At 38.9% G+C, this 27103-nt stretch overlaps 1 protein-coding gene across 3 annotated transcripts in view; it reads left to right on the top strand.

Annotated features, from left to right (window-relative positions):
* BICC1 (BicC family RNA binding protein 1) overlaps positions 1-27103 on the top strand; it is an 89232-nt gene that overhangs the window by 31232 nt on the left and 30897 nt on the right. For all 3 annotated transcript variants that reach the window (XM_064430037.1, XM_064430038.1, XM_064430039.1), the window contains exons 2-3: positions 2131-2177; positions 14154-14223. In XM_064430037.1, coding sequence (XP_064286107.1) covers positions 2131-2177; positions 14154-14223 — 117 coding nt within the window. The remainder of the gene's footprint in view (positions 1-2130; positions 2178-14153; positions 14224-27103) is intronic.

The raw sequence follows: 27103 nt of genomic DNA, 5'->3' as shown, positions 1-27103 counted from the left end.
ATATAGGAAAATGAGGTATGGTCAGAGGCATAGCTCTCCCTGGATTAAATAGTGCTGCATCTTGGACATGAAGTGACAAAATTCCAACAGATTGCAGTATCTCTTAACGTGTGAAGAACTATTCTAAGGGACAGACTTTCAACTTCAGTGTCTTTCCAGAAACCACCATACAGTCTGCCCTGCCTTTTCACAGCTATCACAAGACCTGAGAAATGGGTTATCATAAAGCATCTTATGTGCTGAAAGTCCTAATGAAAGACCCTATCTTTATAATATGTGGTAACAACTAAACCTCCTAGTTACTAACTAAGGGTTTTTATGAAGTGCCATTTGCTCCAACTTTGCTATTGTCTCTGCTGTTGTGGGTTTTTTGCTGTGAACCCATTTTGGAATGTTTTCATTCCCTCTTCTTTCCCACTTTGTCCGTGCTTGTTGGATTCTTTCTGTTGTGCCATCAGTTGTTGGTGGGGCCAAGCTGTAAATCAGGTCACCAGAATGATTCATATTAAAAATAAACCTACAATAAAAAGCTTGGAATCCTCTTTGTCAGCATTCTACTTAATGCCCTGCAGAGCATCACTGCTATTATCTTAAGCCATCTCTTGTTTGTATTCAGTTTGGAAATGATGCATTTGCAGCTGGAACAAAATCTGTCTGTTCTCAAAACTGTGGCTTCAGCCACACATCTGTCACATTCTCATCTCCCATTTATCTTGTGTACCCTCTGATTAAAAGCATGTTGGTCCCATGTTCCACTTGCAGTAGAGTGGTGGTGCTCTCCTCCCTTCCCAAAAACATTCCCTATCGTTTCCTCAGTTAATGGAAAGCACGTCAAGAAATGTGCACCTATCAAGGGGCTGCTTCAAGGAAGTTGTGTTTTTCTGCTCGCATCAGTAGCTTGTAAATCTGGAAAACAAACCTTCCCCAGTTGTTTTCTCTGCTTCCAGAAGACATTGTTCTGGTGAAATATGAACCAGTTAGCTCTTCTCATAAAGGCACCTAAGGGTTTTGAAGGTGGGGAGGGATTTTTTTTTTTTTTTTTTTTTTCCTCAGACTTGTGGAACTGAGGAGTCTGGAGTTGCTCTGCAGCAAGATGAATGCTTGACAGGCTTCATTTGCTGCCTCTGTTCTGGCTGCACTGGAGTTGAATCATGAACTTCTGAACTGCATTAGATAAAACTTGCTAGTGAGCTCTTCTCTGTGGTATTTAAGTGTTGTTATTGAGATTTTGAGAAGCTTATTTCAAATGTAGTGGCACTTCTTCCTCTGGGGTAGAAGTCATCTCAAGCCTCCAGCCTATATCTGCTCACTCGCATTTGCTATCACATTGCATTAGCTGAGTTAACAGTTCCTCAAGAGTTTGGAACTGGTTGTGTAATTGGAGGAGGAGGGCAGAACTAAGCAGTTGAAACATAGCTTTGAAGGCAGGGTGATGGGGTGAGCTCGAGGGGTCTGTTTTGTACATGAGAAATACAAAGTGGCTTCAGTAATCCTCTACCATTCAGGAAACTCTTTTCCACCCTTGGAGTTCTTACCCCTTTCTCCAGGGAAAAGGAAGTTATCCTCTTTGTAATCAGTTGGAGCTGCTGTGTTTTGAGCTGGTTGCTAGTTCAACACAGATAACCTGCAGCATAAGCTATGTGCAAACAGTTGTATCATTTTAAGTGCAGTAATTTGCATTAACCAAACATGCAGTTATGGGTTTAAATACAAGAGGGAGATAATCCAGGTCGTGGTCTTGAGATCACTGAATAATGTGATACTTGATACAGAAAATCTTGTGCTCTCCTAGCTTTCTTTTGATCCTGCTGTTGGTAGAATTGCAGGGCAAAAGTATGCAGTGTGACTAAGTTGTAACACTTAGACCATGTGTATTTTGTAACTAAAATATCTATCAGTGTGTTAGAGCTCGAGTACCCAAATACGAAGGGTTCAGACTCTGTCCTTGGCTAGAGACTTGTGAAAGGTTAATCTGGGTATTACTCAGCTGTTGACAAATGTTTATTGCAAGAGAAAAAATACCCAGAGTTGTTATTTTACAGTAGCTGGTACTCGCTGAGAATTTCTATATGTAAGCCTGCAAATTGTCTCCTGTGTATTTAGTAACCAGATCCCACTTTTGTTTTGCAGCTGCTGCAGAGGGCAAAGGGAAAAGTGGGGAAGACTTTTTTCAGAAGGTAAGAAAGATATTTCAGTTCTATAACAGCATCTGACTAGAGGAAAAAAAAAATATACCAATTATTTGTTCATGTGATCAATTAATTAAACTTCATGTGCAGTTTCCACCATATTGATCAAATTTTTTAAAACTCATTTGAAGTGTCTCCTTGCTGCCAGCCATGCATGGAATGAGATGAGGAAGGTTCTTTGGTGTATGCTCCTGTTATCCATGCAGAAAAACAATTTAACAGTTACAACAGTTCTTTCACTGAAAATGTTAAAATATGCGTGATGAACATTTGTTATGCTTAATTGTTAACCCAGAAGATGTTGTGAGGTGGTCTTAAGGATATTGTCTGTGGATAAATGCTGCATCCTGTTATTAAAATACTGGCTTGCAACTTACTGTGATATTGTTGAAAGCATAAATATTTGGTTGAGAAATGCAATGGGCTTTTAAAAAAGAGATGCACAATCCACAAAATGATTCAACAAAGTTTGTGGTTGGACAGGAGGCACGGAAGGACTGGAAAAAGGAGTCCTGCAGCAACTAAACTACATAATAAAGCATGGTCAAGAGTGTAATGGCTTGCAAATTATTTTTACAAAGCAGCCTAGTATTGGGGTTTTTTTTAAATTTTTTTGGTTTTTTTTCAAGAATGGTATGAAGAACATTGAGTTATTTTAATGAAAAGGTGCATGTTGCAGGCTAATAAAAATGATTAGCTGTTTTGTCTTTAGTACAGAGAAGACAGTGCAAACTTTTCTGTATGCTGAAATGCCATGACACTCCTTTTGGACTTGTCCATTGAAATAATTTGCTGTATTTTGCTAAAATTTTAAGTGGTTGTTTCAGAAAGGAAGATGTGAAAGGTTGCTTTACCCTGCCTGTGACTGTGGGATGCCTTGATAAAGGCTGGTGAGGGGGAGTGTATATGCTGCCAAAATGTTTAGATTTTCAGATTTATGTTGCTCTTAAGTGACAGTGAGGGTTATTTTTCCAAATGTGGTGCTCAACTGTCTGATATTAGTGTGCACAGAGGAGAATGTGTCAATAGTGCCTCCTTAGGATTTTATCAAAATACTTTAAGTTTTTTTACTTGTTTCACAAAGCTAAACCATAGTAGTCTTTGCTTTATTCTAAACATTATTCATTTTACCACAGTGTTTTCTCTCTCTCAGATAAGTCTGCTCATAATTCTTAAAGATGTGGATGAAATATTTATTCTTGAGTGCCTTATCTGTTTGATATATGCATTTGATTACTTGATTATTTACTGTAGATATGTGTACCTTACAATTATGTAGTCACTACTGTAATAGCAGAAAATACCGTGTTGAATTCAATAGGAAAGCAAAATATGCTAAGCTTAAAGTATGTCAGTGAGTGCACTCCTTATCCACACTGATGATACAACTGCTATCCTGGCATTTAGATCTTGTCATATTTGTGCATAATTATTATCTAGGCACAGTGTGAGTGCTGCAATAGCTTAAATCTGCTTCATTTTAGCTGGCATTCTTCTTAAAATATCAACTCCACAGTGTAGATTTCTGAAGTTTCTGAGCACATATACACAATGCTACAGCTAATAAAACCAGATGGAAACTATCTCCTTTGAGTTCTCTTTTGTTGGAAGAAATCTCTGGACGGTTGCTCATAGCTTACTCACCGTCTCTGTCTGTGCAATTTCCTTTAATCAGAGTTAAATTTTTCCTCTCTCATGTGAAATGAATAAGGCAGAGTATGTGGAGGTAGAATGAAGACTCATTTCTTGTGTTTCAGGTTGGTGCAGTGAGGAAGAAAGTGATTTGTGGCTTAGAAACACATTGCAAACTAAGGCAGCAGGACGCTTCCACAAACTCAATATGAAGCTGCAGCAAAGGCATTTTTTAGAGCAGTTCAGATAATGAGACTTCAGGACATTACTGGCAGGATTTTGAGTGGAACAGGGAGGGAGGAGTGCATCCTTGAAAGGCCACATCTAGAACATGAGGGCTTTATTTGCAAAAATAATGCTGTGTTTGGTGTGTTCTGATGAACTGCCCTCAATGTGCTGAGGTTGGCTGGAAGTGGTGTGTGAGGTGGAAGAAGTTTTCATAGGAATGCTGAAATGGCAAATGACAAGGCCAAAATTCTGGTAGGTGATTCTGTATGTCAAGGCATGCAGACCAAGTGGGAGGAGAGAGGAGGTTGGCAGAGACTCAGCCTGCATTGTTAAGCTGCAGAGAGGCTTTTGAAGAAAGTTAATACCAGGGTTTGATGCTAAGCAGTCTTTTGCTGGTCTTCAAACATGTGAGAAGGCAGTATTACCTGGATTTTCATAGTCAAGCAGAATCTCGGTGGATGTGAACTGCTCCTACCAACTTTCAACTTCCAGAGTTTAATAAAACTTTAAATGTCAAAAAGCATTATTTCACTGAGCATTTTAGCAGAAACAAGTACATGTAATGCAGTGGAGTTACAGAATAAGCCCCAATTCTTGGTGAAATTCAGGTAATTTTTCCGCCCTGTTGTGGCAGGGAAGATCAGGTGAAGAAGTGCCCCTTCCTCTGGTCCTAAATTCAAGTGCAAAGTAGATAAATGTCTTTTGGTAGTGCCATTTTTAAAAGTCTGAAGACTTTATCGTACTTTCTTCTAATATTTCTAAACTGTAGAGGGAAAAGCTAACATCATCTAATGAGGATTTTTCAAAACCACTGGGAGCTACTAATAATTTAACAAGAAATAAGTAAATAATGGCATAGTTTTCTCTGTAGAGCTTTTGGATCTGCAGTTCAGCAACAGGTAATCCTAAATAAACATGGATTTCTCTGCTGTTGTGTTACATACTATTTATGTAAAAGATCCTTGTGGGCCTTGCTCTCTAAATTGTTTTTCTTATTTATCCTGTGAGGAGAATACATAATATGAAGTTATTACATGTCCTTGATCCAAAGCCCATTTTCAGTTGATGGTGGATGTTTTCCACCAAGTTCCACAACATCTGGTTCATGCCTCATAGGAAGCAAGGCCCTTTCCCCAGCAAAGCCAAGACATTGTTCCAGGGAACAGATAATTTATGTAGCCCTATAGAGGTGTGTGGCACTCTTATATAAAATGTAAGAAGGTGGTGATTCTCTGTCCTGAAATGTTCTTAATCCAAAACAGGTGAGGGTTGGCCCTGTGGACAGAGAGGAATTGCATGCATCATTTTGGTTTGCATTTAGCTCTGTCATCACCAAGTTGGTTTCTTTTCTCTTCTTTTTAAACACTTGGGAATCCTAGTGCTGATGGTAATCTTTCATTCTGAAACTTCTTTGGACAGGAGTGCATCTGTAGCCTTCTCAAGGGCCTGAGAGCAGTGGGGTGGGTGATAGGTGATGGTTGTGGCTTTAGTGGAATTTGGGTGGAGTCCTTGGGACTGCACGTGCAGAGAAGGTGGTGACTGGAAACGATGCACTCATGGTGCTCTGCACAGGTCACATCCAAGCTCTTCATTTCAGTATTATTCAGAGTGCATATGTTAGTGTGGGCTTTGGGAGTGTGCCCGGAGGGGCTCCTCAGCTCTGGCTTTCCTGGAGTTTAGAGTTCATTTGCAGAGCTTGGTTTTGTAAGCAGCACAAATACTACCAGCGAGCTGTAACTTGTGTGTTTTACTGGTCCTGAGTCTTTGACATTCTTTCATGTTTTGGGTTTCTTCTGTACCTTTATTAAGCAAACAGAAGCGGTGTCTGCATGCATTTGCCCAGTTGCAGATATTTAGGGGTTTTTAAGATATCTCTGGATTTAGGCAAAAAGTGTATTTAAATGCTTGTGTTTCTCTTGGCTGCAGAGTCTGTTATTCCCTGAGGGAGACATAAGTGTGCTTGGAGCTGTGAAGTTGCAACTGGGCAAATGTTTCACGTGTGTACTAACATCTCTTCTGTTAATTATTAGGCGATTAGGAGTGTAAGGGAAGACTAGTGGTTTCTTTCCATTTTTCTTCCTGTGCTTACATGTAGGATGTTTAAACTGTAGCTTCTCATTTTATTAAGTGTTAGCACTGTGGAAGTTACTAAGGCCACTTTGGAAACATGATGTGGTGAAACCATCCTTTAAAAACAGGTGATCTTTCAGTCCAGGTATTTGGAAACAGTAGTAGCAAGAGACTAAAACAGAAAACAAACAAAGCCAAAAATAAACCCCCTGTAATTATTGGAAGATGTGAAAAATAGCTATATCTAACTGCATCTTTAATCATATTTCTGTTCAAGTCCTCTATGCAGTAGTTGTTAATGATTGTGCGTTTTTATTTATTTAGGAGGCTCTGGCAGCAAAGGCATCAAGGAATCTTCCTCAAGCCCTGTTTGCTTATCTAAGACAGTAAAAGAGCTTGGTTTGCAATATCCTGTGTTTTCTCTTGTATCTTTGAAAAATATCTTTTATGTTGTTCTGGGACAAACCTAACTGTTGCAATATTCTTACACGTGAATATATTAATACAGTGTTGATGTATGCATTTTGTAAGTATACGTAGTATATTCTGATACAAAATAAATTTAATTTTCTGTTTGCAGTAGGTCAGGCTGGAAGTGGATCAGTCTCGCTTTTTAATCTCTGAATGTGAAGTATATCTACAGCTTCAAATGCAAGTGGTTTAGGGCATTTTCAGGCATTAAAAATATTAATCATTGACCTGAGACTAAGATGTCTCAAGCTAATTATTATCCATGTTCAGGACCAACTTCTGAAGGGCTTTTCGTGTGTCTTCAGCCATGACTATTCCCGAGCTGCCTATTTATAACTGTAGTTCCCCCAGGGCTGTGTTTCCATTTCTGGTGGCAGCCACTCAGCTCTCTGTCTCTTGCACTGTTATTTATCTGGTGGTGAGACCTCATGAGCTGGTGGTGATCAGATATTATCATGGGTCTTGTCTCTGTTTCAACCACAGCAGCAGCTTGGAGCTGCAGGAACTGGTTCCACACATTCCACTTTTTCTGGGTAGAAATCAGGATCTGCACTAGCATTAAAATAACCTCTTGATGTAGAGCTTGGCTCATAGCATGTGACAGGGCTAGATTAAGGCCATACATTTCCAGAACTGGCTTCAAGTGCCTGGCTGGGATGGGAATGCTGGCATCCAATTTACACTGAGCTTCCTCTCATTTAGCTTCCTGGGAAAAGGAAGTGACTGCTTGGAGAGGGCAGTGTGGATTAGAGAGCTGAAAGAATGTCAGTGCAAGTTAACATTTGCAGGAAATCTTGGGATTGAGACATTTGTCTCCCTTTTGGCAAAACCCCACCCAGTGGAAAGGAGACTGTTTAGGTTGGATCAGTTTCTCTAAAAAGGTAAATCAAGAATGCTTACTTAACTTTTTGCTTAGTTCAGGCAGAGCTGAGTGGTGGGAAGGCTTCATTTTTGTGGAAAATGGCACTCATCCCATCTGTAGTATAGTGATCATTCTGCTAAGGCAATGTAGTAATTCCAAGGATTTTTGGTTTTTCTTCCATTTCATCTCCAGTTTCTCTTGTGCTGCCTCTGATAACAATGGGTACTATCTTGATATTTTACCTGTAATATGAAGTCTTAGTTGATAAAGTTCATCTTTATGCCACTTTGTTGCTATACTTCACACTTTGTGCAAGATCTCTTGCATTGTAAAGCAGTAGAGAAGGAGTGGTTTGTCACCACCGTCTCAATTGAGGTGCTCAGTGCTTTTCATTCTGAGAGTTAAACCCTCCCTCAGAAGAGAGGAAAGGATTTCCTTCTCAGAAATGTTTGTACTTTTACCTTGGGTTAAAAGAAATAATATAAAGGAGACAAGTATTATAATGATACACCTCAAGAATATACCCTGGGTTTTTGGCTTCTAAGGAGGAGAATTGCTGATTTTGGTTTCAGAGGAGAGTTGGATGTATATTGGTGATTTGAACAGTGTTCTATGGGACTTCATTTTTCAGTGATACTTTTCTTATAATTTTTTTGATGTTACTTGTGCAATTCATTAATGCTATACAGACAGAAACTTCTATAGATAATTTTTTGCATGCTTAAATATTCCCTGTTTTTGACTATGCTGTGTCATGTATTTCAAACAAAAGTGTTACCTGTGACCCTTGACTAGTATTTTCATTGAGTGTAAGATAAACATTTAAATCAAGTGAAGGACTTCGGTGTTTTTCCATAGGTAAGGGCATTTGATTGATTAATTTTTAGTCTCACTTAACTGTTCTTGCTATATTTGTAAATTAAGTGCAAAGTTCTGTAAACATTTTTTTGCAGAAGGTTCACTTAATGTAGTTTTTGGATGCAGCAACAATACTGCAATATTTGCTTAAACAAGACCCTTGTTTTAAGAATCATCTTATTTCTTTTCAGGTGAAGTGAAGGTTAAATTAAGATGAGGTGTATATGTGCATACATGCATTTGTTCTCATCCTTTCTAGATGAGAAAAAATCTGTTACTGGAAATGGAAACAATAAAAATTCCAAAGCCATATCCATACAGGCAACTTTCCCAATTCCATCATGAGTGATTTAGAGCTTTTATGTACAGTCTGAAAGTTTCATTTCTAAAACTGATGTATTTTACTCTGCTGCCTTTTATTGCTTTTATGCATAATCTTTTCATTAGTTTTAGTATTTAGTATAAAAGTTTTGATGAACATTGATCAAAACTATGAATAAAATACATTGCCCATGATGTTAACCTTGACCTCTAGTTTTAGCTTCAGCATCTCTTCCTCTTGCACATACTTGCCCTAATTCTCTGTGAATACTTTGTGAAGATGGTAAATTTGTTAGAGTCAGTATGGGCTGGCAATACTCCTTGACAGAAACAACCTGTGTGCTGCTCTGGGGAAGCCTCAAAGTCTGCACAAAAGTATTGGCCCTGAGAAGTTGTAGGGAAGTGGTGTTGGTGTTCTGCTTAGTTTGATGTGACACTGTGTAGCAGTATGCAGGTGGGAAGCAGGCAAGTTTTCCTTCTGTTCCCCTTTTATATATCAATCAGAAACACATCAATGTTTTTTGATAGTTATTTCAGCATTTAATAAGAACTTGAAATGAAAAAGCACTTTAACAGAGATGGACAAATGAGTAGGTAAAGATCAATTTCCTGCAGTATTGAAGCAAATGACTTGCAGTGGAAGCATGAACAAAAACATATGAGAGTATTGATCCTTATCCATGCTGCTTATTCCAGACAGTAATGTCTAAAATAATTTACATATTACCTTTTTCCAAGACAAGTAAAACTAGGGAAGAAGGATTAGCTAGGCAGTCACCTTTTCTGAAAATGTGTCTGGACTTCTGACAGTTGTACTATAAAATGGGAAAATGAGGAGCCCTGTCCTTGAAGACACACAGGCACTCATGTCCTTGTGCGTGGGAAGAGCCTGTTGTACCACTGTTCTTTTCTGTACACAAGTGGAGCTTGATCCTTGTTGTGTCTGTGCATCCTTTGGTTGTGTATTTTAAACAGATTGCACTTACCACGTGTGCTGTCAGTACTGACACACTGCAGTCAGAGCAAACTTACTAAAGCATTTTCTGTAGTTTATGGTTTTAATTCTAGTTCTCTGCATAGGAGATGGGGGTTTTGTCATACAGAAGCACAAACTGGAAGCTCTGGGCAGTGTAATCTGGAATGTGGGGGTGCCTGGGGCTATGTGCCATTGCTGCTTCTCAGGAACAGCCCCTCCTCCTTACCTGCAGAATTAGTGCTTACATGGGAGGGTCAGGCTGTACTCTCCAACTTTGAGTAGTAGATGTGACAAACTGTGAATTCTTGATTGGAATTTTTTATGTAGATGACCTCAGGAGGAAAGAAACCACAACAGGGTTTGGGATGTGAATCCATTGCTATACTCACAATGTTGGCCAGACTTCCACATGAGCTGCGTACTTCCACCAGGCTTTGGGCTAAGTTTTGTAATCTCTTCTTTAACTCCTTATATTCCTCAAATTTCCTCACCAAACCAGTAGTCCTTGATGCTGCCCTGCTGATGTGCTCTGACAATGCAAGTGCTTTCTCAGGCCTCACCAGTTTTGGAGTTTGAATTCCCAATGGGTAACTTCACACAACCCTCTTCTGAGTCTCTTTCTTCCTTCCCATCCTCGTTCTTGCCTTACTTTCTCCTCCCCCAAACCAATAAAACAACAAACCATTAAATATAATAATTCTGGTTCCAGCTACACCCATTGCTGTGTCCTTGCTGCCAAAAGTCATGTTCAGGGATTAGTCATCCTCTCAGATTGTGCTGTATCACCTCTTAACCATTGCAAGAGATAGAACTAAGGATCACCCCATGCAGAATTTCATGTCTGCTGTGACTCTTCAGGTCTTATCCTATGGAAATAAATTTTTCTTTAATTTTTATCTAAGTTATATTCCATGATTCAAATAAACCATAAGAATGAACTTGTTTATACAGCTGTAAATGCATGCAAACTGAGGAGACTAAGACAACTTTCCTGAAAGCTGAAGATGCAAGACGAACACTGAAAGTCTGTGAAACCGAGTATTCCAAGACTAGGCATAACATCTTCATGGTGTAAAGTGAGATTGTCTCTGAGTTACTTTCCCACATGGTATTGAAGTCCAAACTGATTTGAATTTGTTCTTTTCCTCACTTGTGTGGAAAAAGAATCTCATTTAAGTGGGGAAAAGTGGGGAAGGAATTCAGACTGAGAAACTAGAGAAACCCACTAGTAAATGCAGGTTCCTGTCTGACCCATTTTTCCTTTCACTGTGATTAATACCTGAGGCAGAAAAGGCCAAGATGCCCCAATCCCAAAGGTAGGAAGGTCAGAAATAGGTATCTTACCAACATGAACTATAAAGAATAATACTTTGATTTAATGTGCCTGCTTTAAATGAAGAAGGGTCTGTTATATATGTTCTTGTTCATCCACTGTGTGTAAAATACTTCCTTTGAATTCTGAAATACTTGTGGGCTTTGGGGGAGTTTTGTTTGGTTGGTTTTGTTGCATTCAGGACATTCCAGTTTCCATCCAAAATCAGCTAAGCAAAACATAAAGCATAAGAAAAAATAATTTCTTACTGTCTTAATGTAAAAACTCCCCAAAGTGCTTAAACTATAAACTTTTCAAGCTGGAATACAAGGAAGCCAAAAGCTTGTCTTCCAGCTGCCTTAGAGTTAGGCTTTTTTTTTTTTTTTGTTTTTCTTGAAGGCCCAATGATTTGCAAATGAAGCCAATTTTTTCAGGGTCAGAGTACAGTCTGATTTGTTTTGTTGGTGTCTTCCAGTGTCTTGTCCTCTTCTGTTTTTTCTCCACTGAGAATAGCTTACATATTTTGGCTTGTAAACACTACAATTACACTTGGGGAAAGGGGAGGAAGGAAAGTTGTAGAAAGACAATTTCTTAGGTTTTCCTTTATTTTGAGAAGAAGCATGAGGTTATTTGTTGGGGATTAAACCTTGCTGACAGATATGCCTGATCCCTTTGGTCAGTTGATCCCTCAAGGCGAGGAGAGCACTGATTAGTACTCACTCTATCTCTTATTTTGTGTGGAAATAAGGGAAGCTATGCAGAGGTGGTGTTCTGCAGAGATCATGAACTCTGAGTCATCCCTAGGCTGAATTTCCTCTAAATGTTATGTAACTCAACTATTTATACAATTGGAATGCTTGTATTATAGCTGGAGCACTTGTGAGTTCTCTTTTTCATGTGAGAGCAGACCCCCTGTTCTCAGGGTATGTAGCATAATACTGTTTTCACTAATGAAGCAGTTCTATTGCAACATGCACTTGAGGTTGTCATGGAATTATTCCAGATTTTTCAGGAAAAAAAGTAAAATCTTGGCACTTAAAATTCCCTGGGTTTGAATGGTAAAGCTGAAACAAAAAGTTGATGCAACAGTGATCTATGCAGTCTTCAATATCATCTTTACTTTCAAGTTTAACTGCTCTAATAAAAACTTGGTTCCAAGTTTTCCAGAGCTTTGGGACATTCTGCTGTTATAATAAATACAATACGTAAGTAGTAACTTAAATACAATGATAGTTAAGAAGAAAGGAGTGTACTTTAATTTTTTTAAGTGTTTTTAAGGAAGTCCTGATTTATTGTACCATTACAGCCTGGAGTTGAAAGCCAGCAGAGACTGAGCATTTTGATACTTCAGTAAATGTACGTCATTTAAATGCAGCCTGACTTTTTTTGGCCTCTCTAGCATAGGAGATAAACTTGTCTTTGTAGGGACCAAACTGAGTTGTCATTTTTGGTCTAATGTGGCAATTTTTAACATTACAGAGAGCTTAAGGATAGTAGATGGCCAAAACTCAGTGGCTGGCAGTCAGACTGCTTTTGTCTTGAAGATCTTGTATGCATCTTTCTCATATGTCCCCAGAATGTGCAGCTGTGAAGTTGTGGGCTTTCCTTTTATTTTAGTTTAGCATAAGAAACGAGGAGGATTTAATTTCTTCAAGACAGAAGTCTCCAACCTTTATTGAGAGGGTAAAGAACTGAAGGGATGTAACACTTGCCCTGAATGACATGCATTCTTCTTCTGTCTCCTCTCTTGTGGTTCCTTTCATGTTGGATCTTCTGTAACTCAGTCCTGCACCGTTCTTTGTTGTAGCATCTCCCTTTTCCTTTTAGCTAGTGCCTTCCAATTTTCTGTGTATTTCACTGCCTGTTGCACAATTAAAATAAAATCCTCGCCCAAAGCCTTTTATCAGAGACAAGTGAATTCTTTGAAACAGCTTTTTTCACATCTGGATTGAAAAATGGTGAAAAGTATATGTATGTTGCTGGTAGAATTTCACCCTCCTGGAAATGTTTTATTTCAGCTGCAACTTATTATCCAATAGTGCTGAAACCAAAAATATAGTATAATGAAGTCTGGCTGACGCTTTCAGTTTTTCCACATGGCATGCTAATCTGGAAGTTGTTATGGTGTCCTTGGGATTTGGATGTAGAAGATAAGAATTAGGAACTGTTAGAGAAATCTGCCTTAATTCTGAATTATACTGTTATGGAAAACTTACTGGTATGGTGGCTGTTTTCTTAATGCATGACTCTTCTTCTTGGAAGTGGCTTTGCTAATTATTTTGACATTTTAATTGCTTTCATTCCATCTTAAGTATGATGAGAGGTATGAGCTCAGCCATGCTTGTTGGTGAGATCTCGGTATAAAAGAGAAGTCCTTTAGTGTCAGTAGACATGCCCAGCATTTCTAGGAGCTGGGTTTCCATCCATCTATCTGAAGTCTTTGGTGTCATGCAGTTCCTTCTCCTGTGTTACAACTAAATGGGTTGGTGAAGCTCTGTAGCTCTGTGCCAGGATGAAATTTCAGTACAATCTGCCTGTAAAAGGGCTGATGGAATTTTCACTGAGCCAAAGGCAGCAGCAGAATGAGAGCTGACACTGAGCTCAATGACTGCATGGTTTTCACAGTGGAAGCGTGTGTGCGTAGTTTTTCCCTGTTGGCTGGCTGGAGATGTACAGGTAGGTTACACACTGTGTTGTAATAAATAAATGCTGTCAAATGTCTGCTCTGACCTGCTAAAATGAGAAGTAAGAATTCTGGAGTCTGGAGAAGTTTATAATGAAAAGCTGCTTTTGAGTAAAGATGAGGCAAACCAATATATTTTGACTTATGGAGACTCAAAAAGACTCAATTTAAATTTGATAGGCTTTACTTAAAAACCATTTTAAGGTAACTGAAGAAATATTTGTGTTGAATTGTAAAGGTTTGGAACTCCCTCAGAGATGGATGTGGAGTCTGCTGTAGCTATTAGTGGTCATTTGAACTTCATGGAAGCTGTTGAGCATTTTGGGTTTGCTCTGTGGAATTCTTTTGAATGATCAGAACTCAGCCATGCTTATTAACAGACAAAAGTTCTCAAGAAAACCAGAGAAGCAGTTAATGGCTTGTGCTATTTAAAAGTAATAATATTTAACAGTTTAAAAAATGGTAAATATGATATTTCCAGAAAGTGAACATATGCTTTTGCAGGAGAAAAATAAAAACTTATTTTTTTGAAAATGCTTTCTTTTTAATAGATTATGGAAGAAACAAATACGCAGATTGCTTGGCCATCAAAGCTGAAGATCGGAGCAAAATCGAAAAAAGGTATTTTGTGTTTTTCTTATTATGCCGTGGGATTAGTTGTTAGCATAGTAAAACCAAAGAATAAAGAATTGGATTTTTAGAGTCATACATCAATTCTGGTCACCTGAAGTATTTCCATTTCAGTTGGCTGTTTCTTAAAGAAATTTCTTGTTGAAGTTATCTTGGCTTTATATAGGTATTTGATACACCAACCCATTTTAAGGAGCTTGCAGTTCTATGAGTATTTATTTAATCATAACTGTTGTATTAAGCATGTATTTAGCCTTCTGCTGTATAATTCTGTATCTAATCAGAGCAGTTCTTTTACAGCAGCCAAAGCCAGTGTTTCTGGTAACATTTCAGATGAGTGGGTGTTTTGTGGGGTTTTGTTTGTTTCTGTAGAGTACAAAGATGAGTGTTGGCCAAGCCCAGCAGAACAGTAAATACTCATTGTGTCCCTGACAGGGACAGCCTGCATGCCTTTTTGGGTTCTCTAAGAAAACTAAGTGGAGCTGTTTCTTAGGAATGACTAGTATTAGCTTTTAAATTATGTTGCTTTTGGAAGTCCAGCCTCTTAGTGTGAACTAAGTATACAGTCTGGACATCTTTATTTGAAATAAACTTTCTTGTTCTGTTCTTAAGGAGTCATAGCTGTGACTAATTGAAAGCAACACTTGCTTTCTCTTCTGCATAAAAAAATGAGATTGGGAATACTGCATGTGTTTCTGTCCAGGCTGATACATATTTAGAAACAAAGAAAGTGAACTTCAGACAATTTCTCTCTATGTTATATATAGAATGTATAGGTGGGGGTGTGGGCTAACCTTAGTAAATGAATAAGATCTCTTGGGAAGAAAAATGATCTTTTTAGAAAGGTTCAGGATTAATAAAATTTTTATGGTGTAAAGTGAGATTGTTTCTGAGGTACTTTCCCACATGGTCTTAAAGTCCAAATTGATTTCATTTTTTCTTTTCCCTGCTTGCATGGAAAAAGAATCTTGCTTAAATGGGGAAGATTGGGGAAGGAATTAAGACTGGGGAAAATGCAGGTATTAGGTATGTAGGCATTAGTATGTGGAACTAACATTTACAGTAATGCAGGAGTGATAAGGTCTCTGTGCAAAGCTGGGGAGTTCTGTGTGCCCTCTGCTTGGGGTGCTGTGAACTGATGCACACCTAATGCTCCTCAGCAAGAGTTTGTATTTCTTCTAAGGACAGAAAAGAAGAAATAAACTGGTGCCTGTAACTTTCCCCCCCTAATTTATGTGGACTTAGTTCTGAAGATGAAAAGCATGAATGAAAGACAAAAAAAGAGGGTTAAGAGAGATGGTTGGTTGGGTTTCTGCTTTGGTACTTGGAGTAGCAGCTTTAAAGTAAATTAATTTAACCTCTTTATTAGTGACCTCAAGTAGAAGATAATGTGGTGAATCTCTGTCAATACATGGAATTAATTTGAGTATCACAGGAAATAAAACAGCTAAGAGTTATGAGCTGATAAAACTAAAATTGAGGAAAGGGAGCACATATTCCAGCTGGGCATACTGAGTGTATCTGCAATGGGAATGATTATCCTGGAAAGTCTGTGTGCCAGAAGAAACTTTAGATAGTGAGATATTGATGGGCTGTAAACAAGACATTTTAGCAACATGTTAAACTATTAAAAAAAGTGTTTCAAATGCCTGTGGATTTCAGGGTGGCTCTAGAGTTAAGACTTGTACTCTCTGGCCAGCTCTGGTGTGCTGGGTTGTGTGTATATACACCTAAGATAGTAAATTACAGCATGTCTACAAAGAACCTCTTAACCCTGAGGTTCCCATCCCTTGTAAAATAAGGTGTAGTTTATATGTTCTGTTTACACTTAATACCAATTGTTTGCAATTCTGTAACTTTCCATTTGCAACTACAGCAGCTGTTTATATAGGGGTAAATATCCCAAGTGTTTAACATACACTTAGCTTCACTTCATGACATTTTGTGATTGAGAGGAGAGCCTGCAACAAATAACAGGCTGGCTCTCCAGGGACTTGAACTCGGAACATGCTATCTGTGCCTGCCTCCTTGGCTGGAGCGGAGTGCCTGAGTCATTCATGAGGGAGCAGCAGCCATGGATGGACACTGCTTTACCCCAGCCCTACACTGGATCAGTCACCACCAAGATATCCCAGATTTTTTGTATAGTTTTGGAATATAATCTGCCTGCGGTTTCAGCAGCTTCACATCCTGTGTGGCCTTAGGTCATTCATAGCTTTCCTCCCAATATAGGGAAACCAGTCATTAGGAAAACATTGCTTTTCTTTCTGTGATATTGGTCAGTGTGTTATAAGCACTCAGGGCTCAATAGTATCATTCTTCTCGCTGCTGGTGACAGTTTTAATTAGACACTACTGATACTGAATCAATAAGGAGAGACCTTGTTTTGTTTTGAATTGAAACACAAAGGTATTGAAATTTACAGCCAAGGTGTCCATAGTAGGATTCAGCAAGGATATGAAGATTAAGCTATCTACAAGATCCAGAACCTTTTTGTGATCTTTTAGAAAAAAATGTGCTATAGTGAAGCTGAAGCATCAAGAGGGAGATGATTCGTGAACCTCTGTATCATTTCTTTTCTGTTATATGGATTACAACTTTAAAATTGATGAGTCCAAAATTCTGTATTTTAAGTAATTCATTACCTTACACTTGATAAATATTTTCTGATGGGTTATTTGAATTGCAAAAGACCAAGGTCTGAATTTAGCATAAGCAGATTTTAAAAATTTGCTAATTCATATTCATTACTTAATGTGTGTTCTAAAACACCTCATCACAAAGCTAAATTTGAAAAAAAACTATTATCAACTCACAACAGTTTCATAAGGGCGAAAGAGGAATTTCCTGGTTTTAATGAACACCAGATGCTGTAGCCTTGCTCTAGTGATGAGGAGGGTTAAAGTATTTTGGAATAAATGTTTAGAAAACACACAAACACATAAATCTTCCACAGCATCTTAAAGCAAGCCATTTGTTGAGGTTGCCAAAGAGATCCCATAACATTAAGGATTTAGGGAGGGAAGTGAACAGTTTAAAGCTCTTCATGACTGATTCCATCAGTAATGAAAGAATTGGCACTGGCACAGTTTGCTCTGCTTTGCACTGGTGCTGTAGAGCTCAGGGTGTATCAAAGCCTCGTGTTCTGGAGGTCTGGGATCTTCTCTAGTCTGGTCAATTAAAGACCAAATTGAGAGACAGTGACTTTGGCTCTCAACATGCTTTTTCACTCTGTTGTAGTTACTGTTCCTTTGGAATGCTGTTAATTGTCTTTTAAAGATTTATTCAGTGGTATGATGGCATGGGTAGGTTGCCAAATCCTAAATGGTCAGATGCTGTAGTTCCACAAACATTTTCCAAGCAGGCATAAGATCATGGGATTTTCCCTCTCCCTTTCTGAAATGCTGACCTGTCTTGTTCTTGTTGTCCAGCCCTTTCTGCTGTGCTGTCATTGGTGCTCACATGGGGGACCAGGTTGCTAAAATCTAGCCATGGATAATTTTTACTTTTGCAGAGGGGGTGTCCTTGTTAATTTGCTAGGTGTCTGAGCCCTAACTATACATGCTCATATGTTTCCCTATCTGTTTGTATAAAACTGGAATGCTTAATGCCTTGGAAGCAGGTGAATGTCACGTTAACCAGCAGCAGTGCTTGTGGATGGTATTGAAGCTGTTCTTTAGGAAATGGATATATGGCAGTTCAGATTTCACCTCTATTCCTTACTCCTTTTTATTTCTAATCCTCCCTCCCCCATACCCCTGTGTCCCTTTGCATTCCAACAGCCATAAAGAGGTTGTGGGATGTGTGTCCTCAGAATGCAGCTTGGAATGGCTTTTGGGGAGCAGCCACCATAAGAATCCTTTCAGCTCTTGGAAACTTAGTGGCTCTAAGCAGGAAGATGATCAGAGTTGGAGCAGGGAATATTTTAGGTTGTTAAAAAAGATGGTAAGGGGAAATGCAAGATAAACTGAACTTGCAGAGCAGGTAGTACTCTGGGTCTCTTCCACCATTCACTTTTAAAAAGGACTTGTCTTGCTCTTTTTTCTTCCTCTTACTCCCATATTTTCATTCCTCTTCTATTTTCTTTAGTCTCCAGCTCTTTTTTATCTGTATTATATCTTGAAATTACCAATTTCTTTTCTTTCACTTTTAAGCTGTTGTTACTTTATTTTACCTCTTCTCTTATTTGCTGTTTCTGGCATTGTGATTTTTTGTTTTGCTTTTTTCTATTTTTCCTGTCTTATCACTGATGCATTTTAAGTTGGTCAATAAAAATCTAGTCCATGTTTTATTTGTACTTTTTCCATTTGATTTTACTTTTTACCAAGTAAAAAGTAAAATCAAATGGATTTTTACTTTTTTTTTGTCTTTTTTAATAACTTCAAAAAATTTAAACTGGTCTCTGTTATCAAAACATTTCCTACATGCTGTTTTTCATTAGCATATCTCCAACACCAGTACAGAGCATGTTAAATTCATATCCAAGGAGAATAGCAAAAACCATAGTGGTGCTGAAGGCACTGGAAGGAAGGCAGCAATAACTGGCATTGGGCACTGCTGGCATTGATTGCCTGGCAGTTTGCTTTCATTATTTTTCATTAAACTTTGCCTTTGGCAAATTATCTTGCAAGTGCAACCGTTTCCCTCTTTGCATCCTGAGCTGTGAAGGTAACATGCACAGTGAAGATAATAACTGCAGTACCAACCTTGAGGCAAATAACCAGAGGGACTTCAGCCAAACCAGTAAAACCTCACTCTGGTTTATTGGAATGTTGTTTAGGTACAAGGGAAGCATTCTCCCTGTTTCAGGGGACGTTGTGATAAAAGGTAGAGCCTCCTCTTTTGTTAAAACAAATGTCACTGCTTAGTGAACTCAAGGCCAGACTTGTGAGTTACTGCCTTAGATATCTAGAGTAAGCTAAAATGTTTGTAGTTTCAGACCTTTAAATCAACTTTCAGTTGTTTCCCAGTACTGTGATAGAAGCTGAAGTTTATATTTTCAGATGAAACAGGGAGGGAGAGAGCAAAGAACTGTGGTATCAGGCCGTGCAGCCTTAGGAAAGTGTGCAGATAAAATGCCAGGTTATTTCTTCTTTTGCCATAAGCTTTCTGATAGATCTGATTTTAGGCTTTTTAGATAATCTGTTTTTCTTTTCAAAATTACCTAATTTTCTCAATTCAGTTTGTCAATACAATCTTTTTTGAAAGGAGTGTGAACTACTTTTAAAGCTAAACCTCTAGCAGTAAAATATCTCAGGAGTGGTTAGTCTGAATAGTTCAGAGTTGTGCCTGCCTGTTCAGCGTCCCATTGCAAGCACTTCATCATTTACACACGTGTTCCATGGAGGGATTACATCACTGCTTAAAACAAAAGTGCATCATGAGTTATGCAATATTGCTTTTTGCCCTGCAGCTGAGCTGAATCCCACATTTGTACAGAGGAGAGACTGCCATGCAGAAACTCCACACTGCAGAAAACCCACCTCAGATTAATGGATGCGAGTAGGACTTTGTCAATGCTTGTGTCCAAACCCAGTATTTTATTATTAAATACCAGTGATCATGGAAGAGTCAGTAACCCTCCACAGCATCATTATCTAGGAGTCTTGTGAACTTTAAACAGCACTGTAACCTCTTGTAGCATGTCTGGAAGTCTCTCAAGTTTCCTTCCCCCCAGAAAACACCCAGCCAACCAAAAACCACAACCCCAAAAACCTCCACCAAACCAAAACACCCCTCAGCAAAGGGAAGGGCTCAGTGAGGCAGATGTTGAGGAACTTTGAGTAGAGGGAAAAGTACTTGTGTGGTATCAATGGGGTGTGGACCCTTGCTTCAGGAGATTCTCATTGCATTGATGGTATTTTGTAGTAAATGCAAAGTTTGATGGAATTAATAGATTTCTCTGCTTTCATTTTTATCACTGGGATTGCTGAAACACTGAAAGGGTTTTGGTCTGGGCCACTAGACCTGCATTACGTACCTAATCTTTTTCTAAATACCAGGTGTCTTGGTGTTCTTCAGATGCTGGCATGTCTGCAAAGTGCAGTTATATAACCTGAAATTTCCCCAAGAAATTAGCCAAGTCCTAGTTCAGTCAAATAAACATAAAAACAACTAGAAAATGCCTAAGAGTTTAGGCTATTTGCTTCTTTGTCTTATGTAACTCCTAAGCAGATAATGCTGTGCTCTGTGTGGTTGTGTGCTTATCTTCACTGAAGGAATGGTGAAAATTGGGAAATTGCAACAGGGAAGTGGTGGAGTGTCCATCCTTGGAAGTGTTCAAAAAAACCCCACGAAGCAGTCATGGCACTCGCTGCCATGGCTTAATGGACAAGGTAGTGTTCAGTCAAAGGCTGGACTTCATGATCTTGGAGATCTTTCCAACCTTAAATCCTGTGATTCCATATAAAATAACGACTGTTAGGATCACCTTGTTTTTTAGGTCTTTGGTGCTTTCCTTTTCTTTAGTGCTTTACCTACATGTTACTCCTCCTTTATACAGTTGCAGCCATAACAGAGGGTTTTAGTGGTTTCCTTAAATGACTTCCTTCTCCTGGGCCAAAGAGACATCAGTTACTTTTTTTCCTTTTCCACACTGTATATATATTATGCCTGATTTTAATTTTATTAAAAAGTGATTTGGAACTAGCTGTATTGTAGAAAAACCACAGAAATTAGAGATTGTGGATTTCAGAGATGGCTTAAGTTGCATGAAAACATTTTCTTACAGAAGCTACTTTTCTTAGTCACAGTTGATTTTTTTTCTTAATTCTTTCAATATAGAAGTGAATCCTGCTACTTTTTTAAAGACTATGCCCAAGTGAAATGTGGGGTAAAAGTACTCATGTTAATAGGATTAAAAGTCCTCCTATAATTACATTCAGTTCTAAAATTGCAATATTTTCATTTGTAGCCATATATAACCTTTAAAAGTGCATAAAAGTGTTGTGAATAATAGGAAACAGAACTTCATGTGCTGGAATTGCTTGTGTGCCTGCCACTGCTTACCTGTGTTGCTGATTATTAATCTTAAAGGAAAACATTCTTTAATTTTTTAAATATTTTTTAAACACTCTTTAAATTACTGTAGAAGAAAATGATGTTTTGTGATTCTCTGAATGCGACAAGGCACTGAGTTTTATTTTGCACCTGTGTCTTACATGCTGAATCAGCCCCACCTGGGAAAGTCTCACAAGCATCCCAGGACTACCAAGTGCTTCAGACCTGTTAATAAACCAAGAACTCTAACAGTGGTTTTTCATAAGCTGGGTCAACTCCTGCTCTAGACCTACTTTCATATCTTTGTGTGCTGTTTCTAGTTACAATAAGACTCCAAAACCAAACCTGATCAAGTGAATGTGGGATATAATCAACTAATTTTCCTGCCTTAAATTCAGTGCTATGAATAGCCACTTAATTAGTTTAGAGCCTGAAGGTCCAATTAAAAAAAAGGGGGTAGGAAAATTAATCAGGTCCTTGGAGACCCGCACTGATAGGTGGCATTTTTATGACAAACTTGAGCTTCTCACTCACTAAGATACTTTTGAACACTGTGCCAACTGAAAGGCTGTACCCTAACTCTTGCTAGGAACCAAGCATGTATGGAGTGATGACTCTTCCTGTTCCTGGTCTTTAGCTAAGGATGAAGGGATGTAGTGAGGAAGAGAGCATCTAAACCTGGGTTACACATCAGGCAACAGAAAGGTGATGCAGGATGGGCTTTGGAATTCACTTCATGAGTCAGTCCCAGCTGCTAATGGAAAGGGGATCCCAGTGCCTCAGTTTGAGACATCTTCATGTAATAGCAGTAGGCACAGTGGGTTTTGATCACCAGACCCAGGACAGCCTTATTCCACACGTTGTGAATATTGATAAAGGTGCACTCACTTGTACCTTCTCCAAGCACTTGCCAAGGCAAGACTGGTAACTACTTCTGCTAGAAACAAAATCAGGGGAGGCATGATTGTTTTCACAGCTGGCAAACAGCACAATTGTGGTCTTCCCTCTCTCTCCTGCCCTGCTGCGTGCTTCCAGCCTGTCCCCTGCCTCCATAGCTCCCTGCTAGGCAGCTCAGCCCTGCAGCCTGGCATGCCTGGTGCCAGTCCCACTGACGCAGGGGGCATTCAGGGTCCCTGGGCTATGGGGGCCAGCGCTCTTTTGTCAGCAGAATTTTTCCTGAAGCTGCTTAGTTTTGGTTCCCAAGGTGTAAAGTTTTGGGTCTGACTTTATACCAGCTCAGTAAAGGTTTTCTCAAAAATCTTGGCATTTAAATGCCTTTTCCTTGTTGGTGCCCATGACAACAGAACCATTGGTTTGGGTATTCTGTGTCAGCTCTCTCTCTGTGCAGCAAAATTCCTTTGCAGCTCTTATTTGACCTCACTGAGAATAGAAAAAAAGTCACCCTGTTATGCAATTGTCCAGCTAAGGACTGTGTATATAAGTAGATTTCTTTAAAAAAAAAGCTGCTCATATCTTCAAAGTAGATATGATTCTGCAATGGAATTGAAAGTTGCTCATGCCAGGAGATAAAGGGTGCTCTGCAATGTTTCTTGAGAATGCTGGAAGTGTTTGGGGAGTGGGGAGTAAGATGGTTTCTTATCTGTGCAGTTGCTTCATAAAATAAAATTTCAGTCAAATCTGGTAAAGGGTCTGGGAAATCACAAGTTTTTTCTGTTCCTTGGAGTGGCATTAAACTTTTTTTTTTTTTTACTTTGTTGCAGCTAAACTAATGGTATTTGTATTACTCTAGTACTTTTTCCTTTTGAGAAGGGATTATTTATCCTCTTGAGTACTTTCCATGAGAGAAGATGAACTCTTGGTGTTAAGTGTCCATAGTACATTTTTGTTCTTTTGTCACCATGTACTTTTTCTTGGGTTTGGTTGGAGAAGTGTTGAAAAAGGGCAAGTGTCATGTTTCATTTTTTTCAAGTCTGGCACACTCCTGCTTCCATGTGTTTCAATCCTAATGGTTGAGAAGGCATAAAGGGATGCTGAGAGGTTCTTGCTATCAAAACAATGCATTAATGAATGAAAATATCTGACACTAATATGAGTAACTGAGTTTGCTAATTTCAACACACTTATTCATTAAGCACAATCAGGCATTGTTCAGTGAGTGGCAATGATATGTCAGGTTAGTAAACAGGGTTTGAATTCTTGTTTTGATTTGGAACAAAAAATGCCTTTAGGGGAGGAGGCCAGAACCCTCCAGCTCTCAAAGGCACAGAGAAACCAAGATGCATGACAGAAATCTACTTAAAAGTCTTTCACAGTTTGAAGGGAGAAAGATCATATGTCCTTGAATATTACTTGTGAGAACACTACATTTTTATACTTTGAAGCAATTATATCTAATGTGTGATATTCTGTAGCTGACAAAAAAAATTATAATCCAGTTTCTTGATACAGTGTTTCTGTGACTTCCCCAAAGAGGCTTTCCTGGGGACGGCAGCACTTGCAGGTAGGGCTGGCTGCTGCATTCCCTCTCCAACCCTGATCAAGTCCTATAAACCTTCTGAAATTACAGGCTACATTAATATCATCCTCTCCCTGCAAATTTGATGTATTGCTAGGAAAATTCTGATGGTTTTGTGTGCTTTGATTTCAAGCATTCTTTATACTGTGCATTCTAAATATAGACAGCGTCCGTGCCAGAGGCAAAGTGCAAACTTACAAAACCATCATTGATAGAAATTCTAGTCTCTTTAATGACTTCCTCTGGAAACTGTAATTTGAATCATATGATTTTTCTGAAGTAGCAGTAGGAGGGAATATCTGAAAAATAGCTGTAACACAGTTTTCAGAGTTTTAGACTTTTCATCTGTACGAACTTAACCTTGCATAAAACTGTGCTGGTCATTTAATTCCGTGATTACTTGGCAAGATTATTTTGCCTGTAAAGGAAGTCAGATCTAAAGAGAACAAAATTCCAGGCATAGTGTCCTGGTGATTTTTTTGGTCCAGATTTTAAATGCTTTTAAAAAGTGTGTTTTTATGGTAAATGCTTGTTAAGCACCCTCGTAGTTTTGGTTTTGGAATTGGGTTTGTTTAGCTGGGGAGACCAAAACCATCTGGCAATGCTCGCCAGCCATGGCCAGCCTCAGAGGGCTGTTGGCAACATCTTCTCCCTGTATTAACTCCGGTGAAAGGGAAAGGCAAATAAGCTCTCTTAATGGGAGCAAAGCTGTGGGAAAGGACAAAGTTGGGAATGAAGTGGAATGAAGAGAGACACGGAGAGGAAATGAAAGGCTGATGAGGAGACTGAAGCCAATTGGAAAGAGGTAGGTGGGATGGCAGGGAATGTGAGGTTGGAGTGGGAGTCTTAAAGAAATGAAGATTTTGAAAGAATAGAATGATAAAGAGTTAGTGCCAAAGATGGTGTAAATGGGGAAACAGATGGGAGGTGCAAAGGAGAAAGGTGGTGAGAATTCATATTCCAAAAGGTGGAGGGGAGGATTACAGCCTTCTGTTCATAGGTGTCTGGCATGGATTTCCAATGCATATCCTTGCCTTGGAAATGAGATCAGACACAATTGAGGTTCTTACTTAATGAATATCCTAGGGAAAAGCTGCTAAATGCTGCTGTATTGATGTGTACTTTAATTACTGTCCTAAACCAGTGATTCAATGTCTAACATGTCACTATTCCCATTTGATGTCTTTGTGCAGCTTCCATAAAGTTGCAGTTTTGATGGCTGCAATTTAAATTTGTTAAACATTTACCAGATGTCTGGTCTTGCATCAAAACATATGGATGACTTAAAATACCAGGAACGCAAAATATGAATTTCTAGTCCATGGGAGCTGAGGATATTGGCAATTTCTACTAAAAAAAAAATCACAAAACAGAGTTAGAATGTGTGCAAGTAAACCAAGACGGCAATAAAAAGGATTAATTTTGAGTGAAGCTTTCATCCAGCTGATTGGATTTGTGTCCAGTGCAATGTCAAATAATGTAAACTTGGTTTTGCAGTGCTGGAGGAGAGTAGTAGCCAAGAAAGTAAACTGTGAAAATACTGGGCGTCAGGAAAGTGCAAGCTTTTTTTGTGGAATTGGCTTAAAATCCTCTAATGCCAAACAGCTCCCAGTGACATTTCCAGCAGTAAATTTGTAGCTGTATGTGTGCAAATTGCAGTGTGTAGCTCCCCTCTGCTGGTCCTGCTGCCCTGAGTGCAGTAAAGCTCATGCTCAGCTCTCCTGCCTCTGCCTTGTGGAGCCTTACGAAGGGGAATTGACTTTGCTCACAGACACACGTCTGGTCACATCAAAGAAGCCTGGATTGTCAGATTGAACGTGTGGTTCTGTGAGGGGAAGGAATACTGGAAGTGGATGTTTGGGTGCAGAATTTTTTTATTCCCGTGGATTTGCTTACTGAAGGATGCTGCAAGAAGGAGTGCCTGTAGGAATGCCATGACAGTGTACACAGGTGCATTTGGGAGGCGGGCAGATTTTGGATTCCATAAGTAAAGATGGAGGTTCCAGAGTGATGGAGTTGGGGAAAAAAAAATTAACCAAAAGAAACCACTATAAAGAAGTTCATTTATAGCATGAATTACTGGTGGGATGCCAGAAAAAGATAAGGAAGCTACTACAACATGGGTTATGCTTTTAATCAGCTGACTCATTATATTGGAAATTGCTTCTTAGCAGTGTAAGCAGCATATCAGCCCAAAAGAAGAAATTATCAAGAAGTGAGAGACTCTTGCCTATTAACTTTGTTCTTTTTTTCCTAGTATACATTAACAGACACAGATATTTTTTGTATATTTTCCACTCCATCTTCTGTTATTTTTACAACTAGAACTTTAGCCTCCTTCACTGCCACTATCAGCAGCTGCTGAAAATGAACATCTGCCAACTTAGACCTGAGTGCCTAAACTGCAATTCCTAAACCTGTGTCTGCAAGTGGTGCCCTTTGCTGTTCTGCTGTCATCTGCTGGCAGGGAAAAGATGTGAGCAAGAGCTGTGGGGAGAGGTGGTGCTCTCTACTTCCTGATAATAATATGAATTTTTGCCTTGCTGTCTTCTTTCAGTTGCCAGTGCCTTAATCACCCTAATGACACGGCTTTTTTTTTTTTTTTTTTTTTTAAATTTATTTTTATTTTTGCATGGGCAGGCTAAAGGTTATCCATAGAGTGAGGAATGTGAGGCCATAGCTGCTACCTATATTGACATGAACCTATGCCCAGCATTGCCATTCAGGAGTTAGACTGGCGTGGTGGAGTATGGGGAGTGCTTGGTCCTATTTTGTGTTTTTTCTCAAGCAATTCTCTGGTTTTTAAGTCTAATATTTGCTGGTAATTTTTGAAGTAACTCTCATGCCTGATAGAATACACAAGTATTTACAAAACTCCTTTGTTTTAATGATGGTTGAAATTTACCCAAGCAAAACCAGTTGCAGGCAACTTTATGAATATAACATAAATGTATTATTGATAAAATAATGAATTTTCAGGGGTTTTTGCTATACTTGTGAGCTGGAATTTGATTTTGCTACAGTTAATGAAAGATTTGTATTCTCCCACAAGTATTTAGACAGCTAAACTGTGGGGACAATTTTCAGCTGACTTATTGTTGTTTGTCCACAGCTGTCACTACATTTTCCTGATGCAAATTGGTGGGACATAAAACATTTCTAGGAGATGGCTGGAAAAGGACTGTAATAGGTTTTTTTCTTTAGAGAAACAGTTACTGGAAAACTAACGTAGGGATTTTAATTTTTTTTTCTTCCAGCTGTGGATGTAGAACTTGAAACAATGCTGATTTTCTTTGATTTTTCTCAGCATTTCAAACGGAACAGCACTGCCACCATTTTTCTGAGCAGCCATACTCTCTGTCTGGAGGCCCAAACTTCCTATACCTCACTTTATTC

Source organism: Passer domesticus, chromosome 8 (genome assembly GCF_036417665.1).
Source record: "Passer domesticus isolate bPasDom1 chromosome 8, bPasDom1.hap1, whole genome shotgun sequence".
In the NCBI taxonomy this organism is placed as follows: domain Eukaryota; kingdom Metazoa; phylum Chordata; class Aves; order Passeriformes; family Passeridae; genus Passer; species Passer domesticus.
Note: the sequence above shows the minus strand (reverse complement) of the source record. Positions and strands in the feature narration are given on the sequence as shown.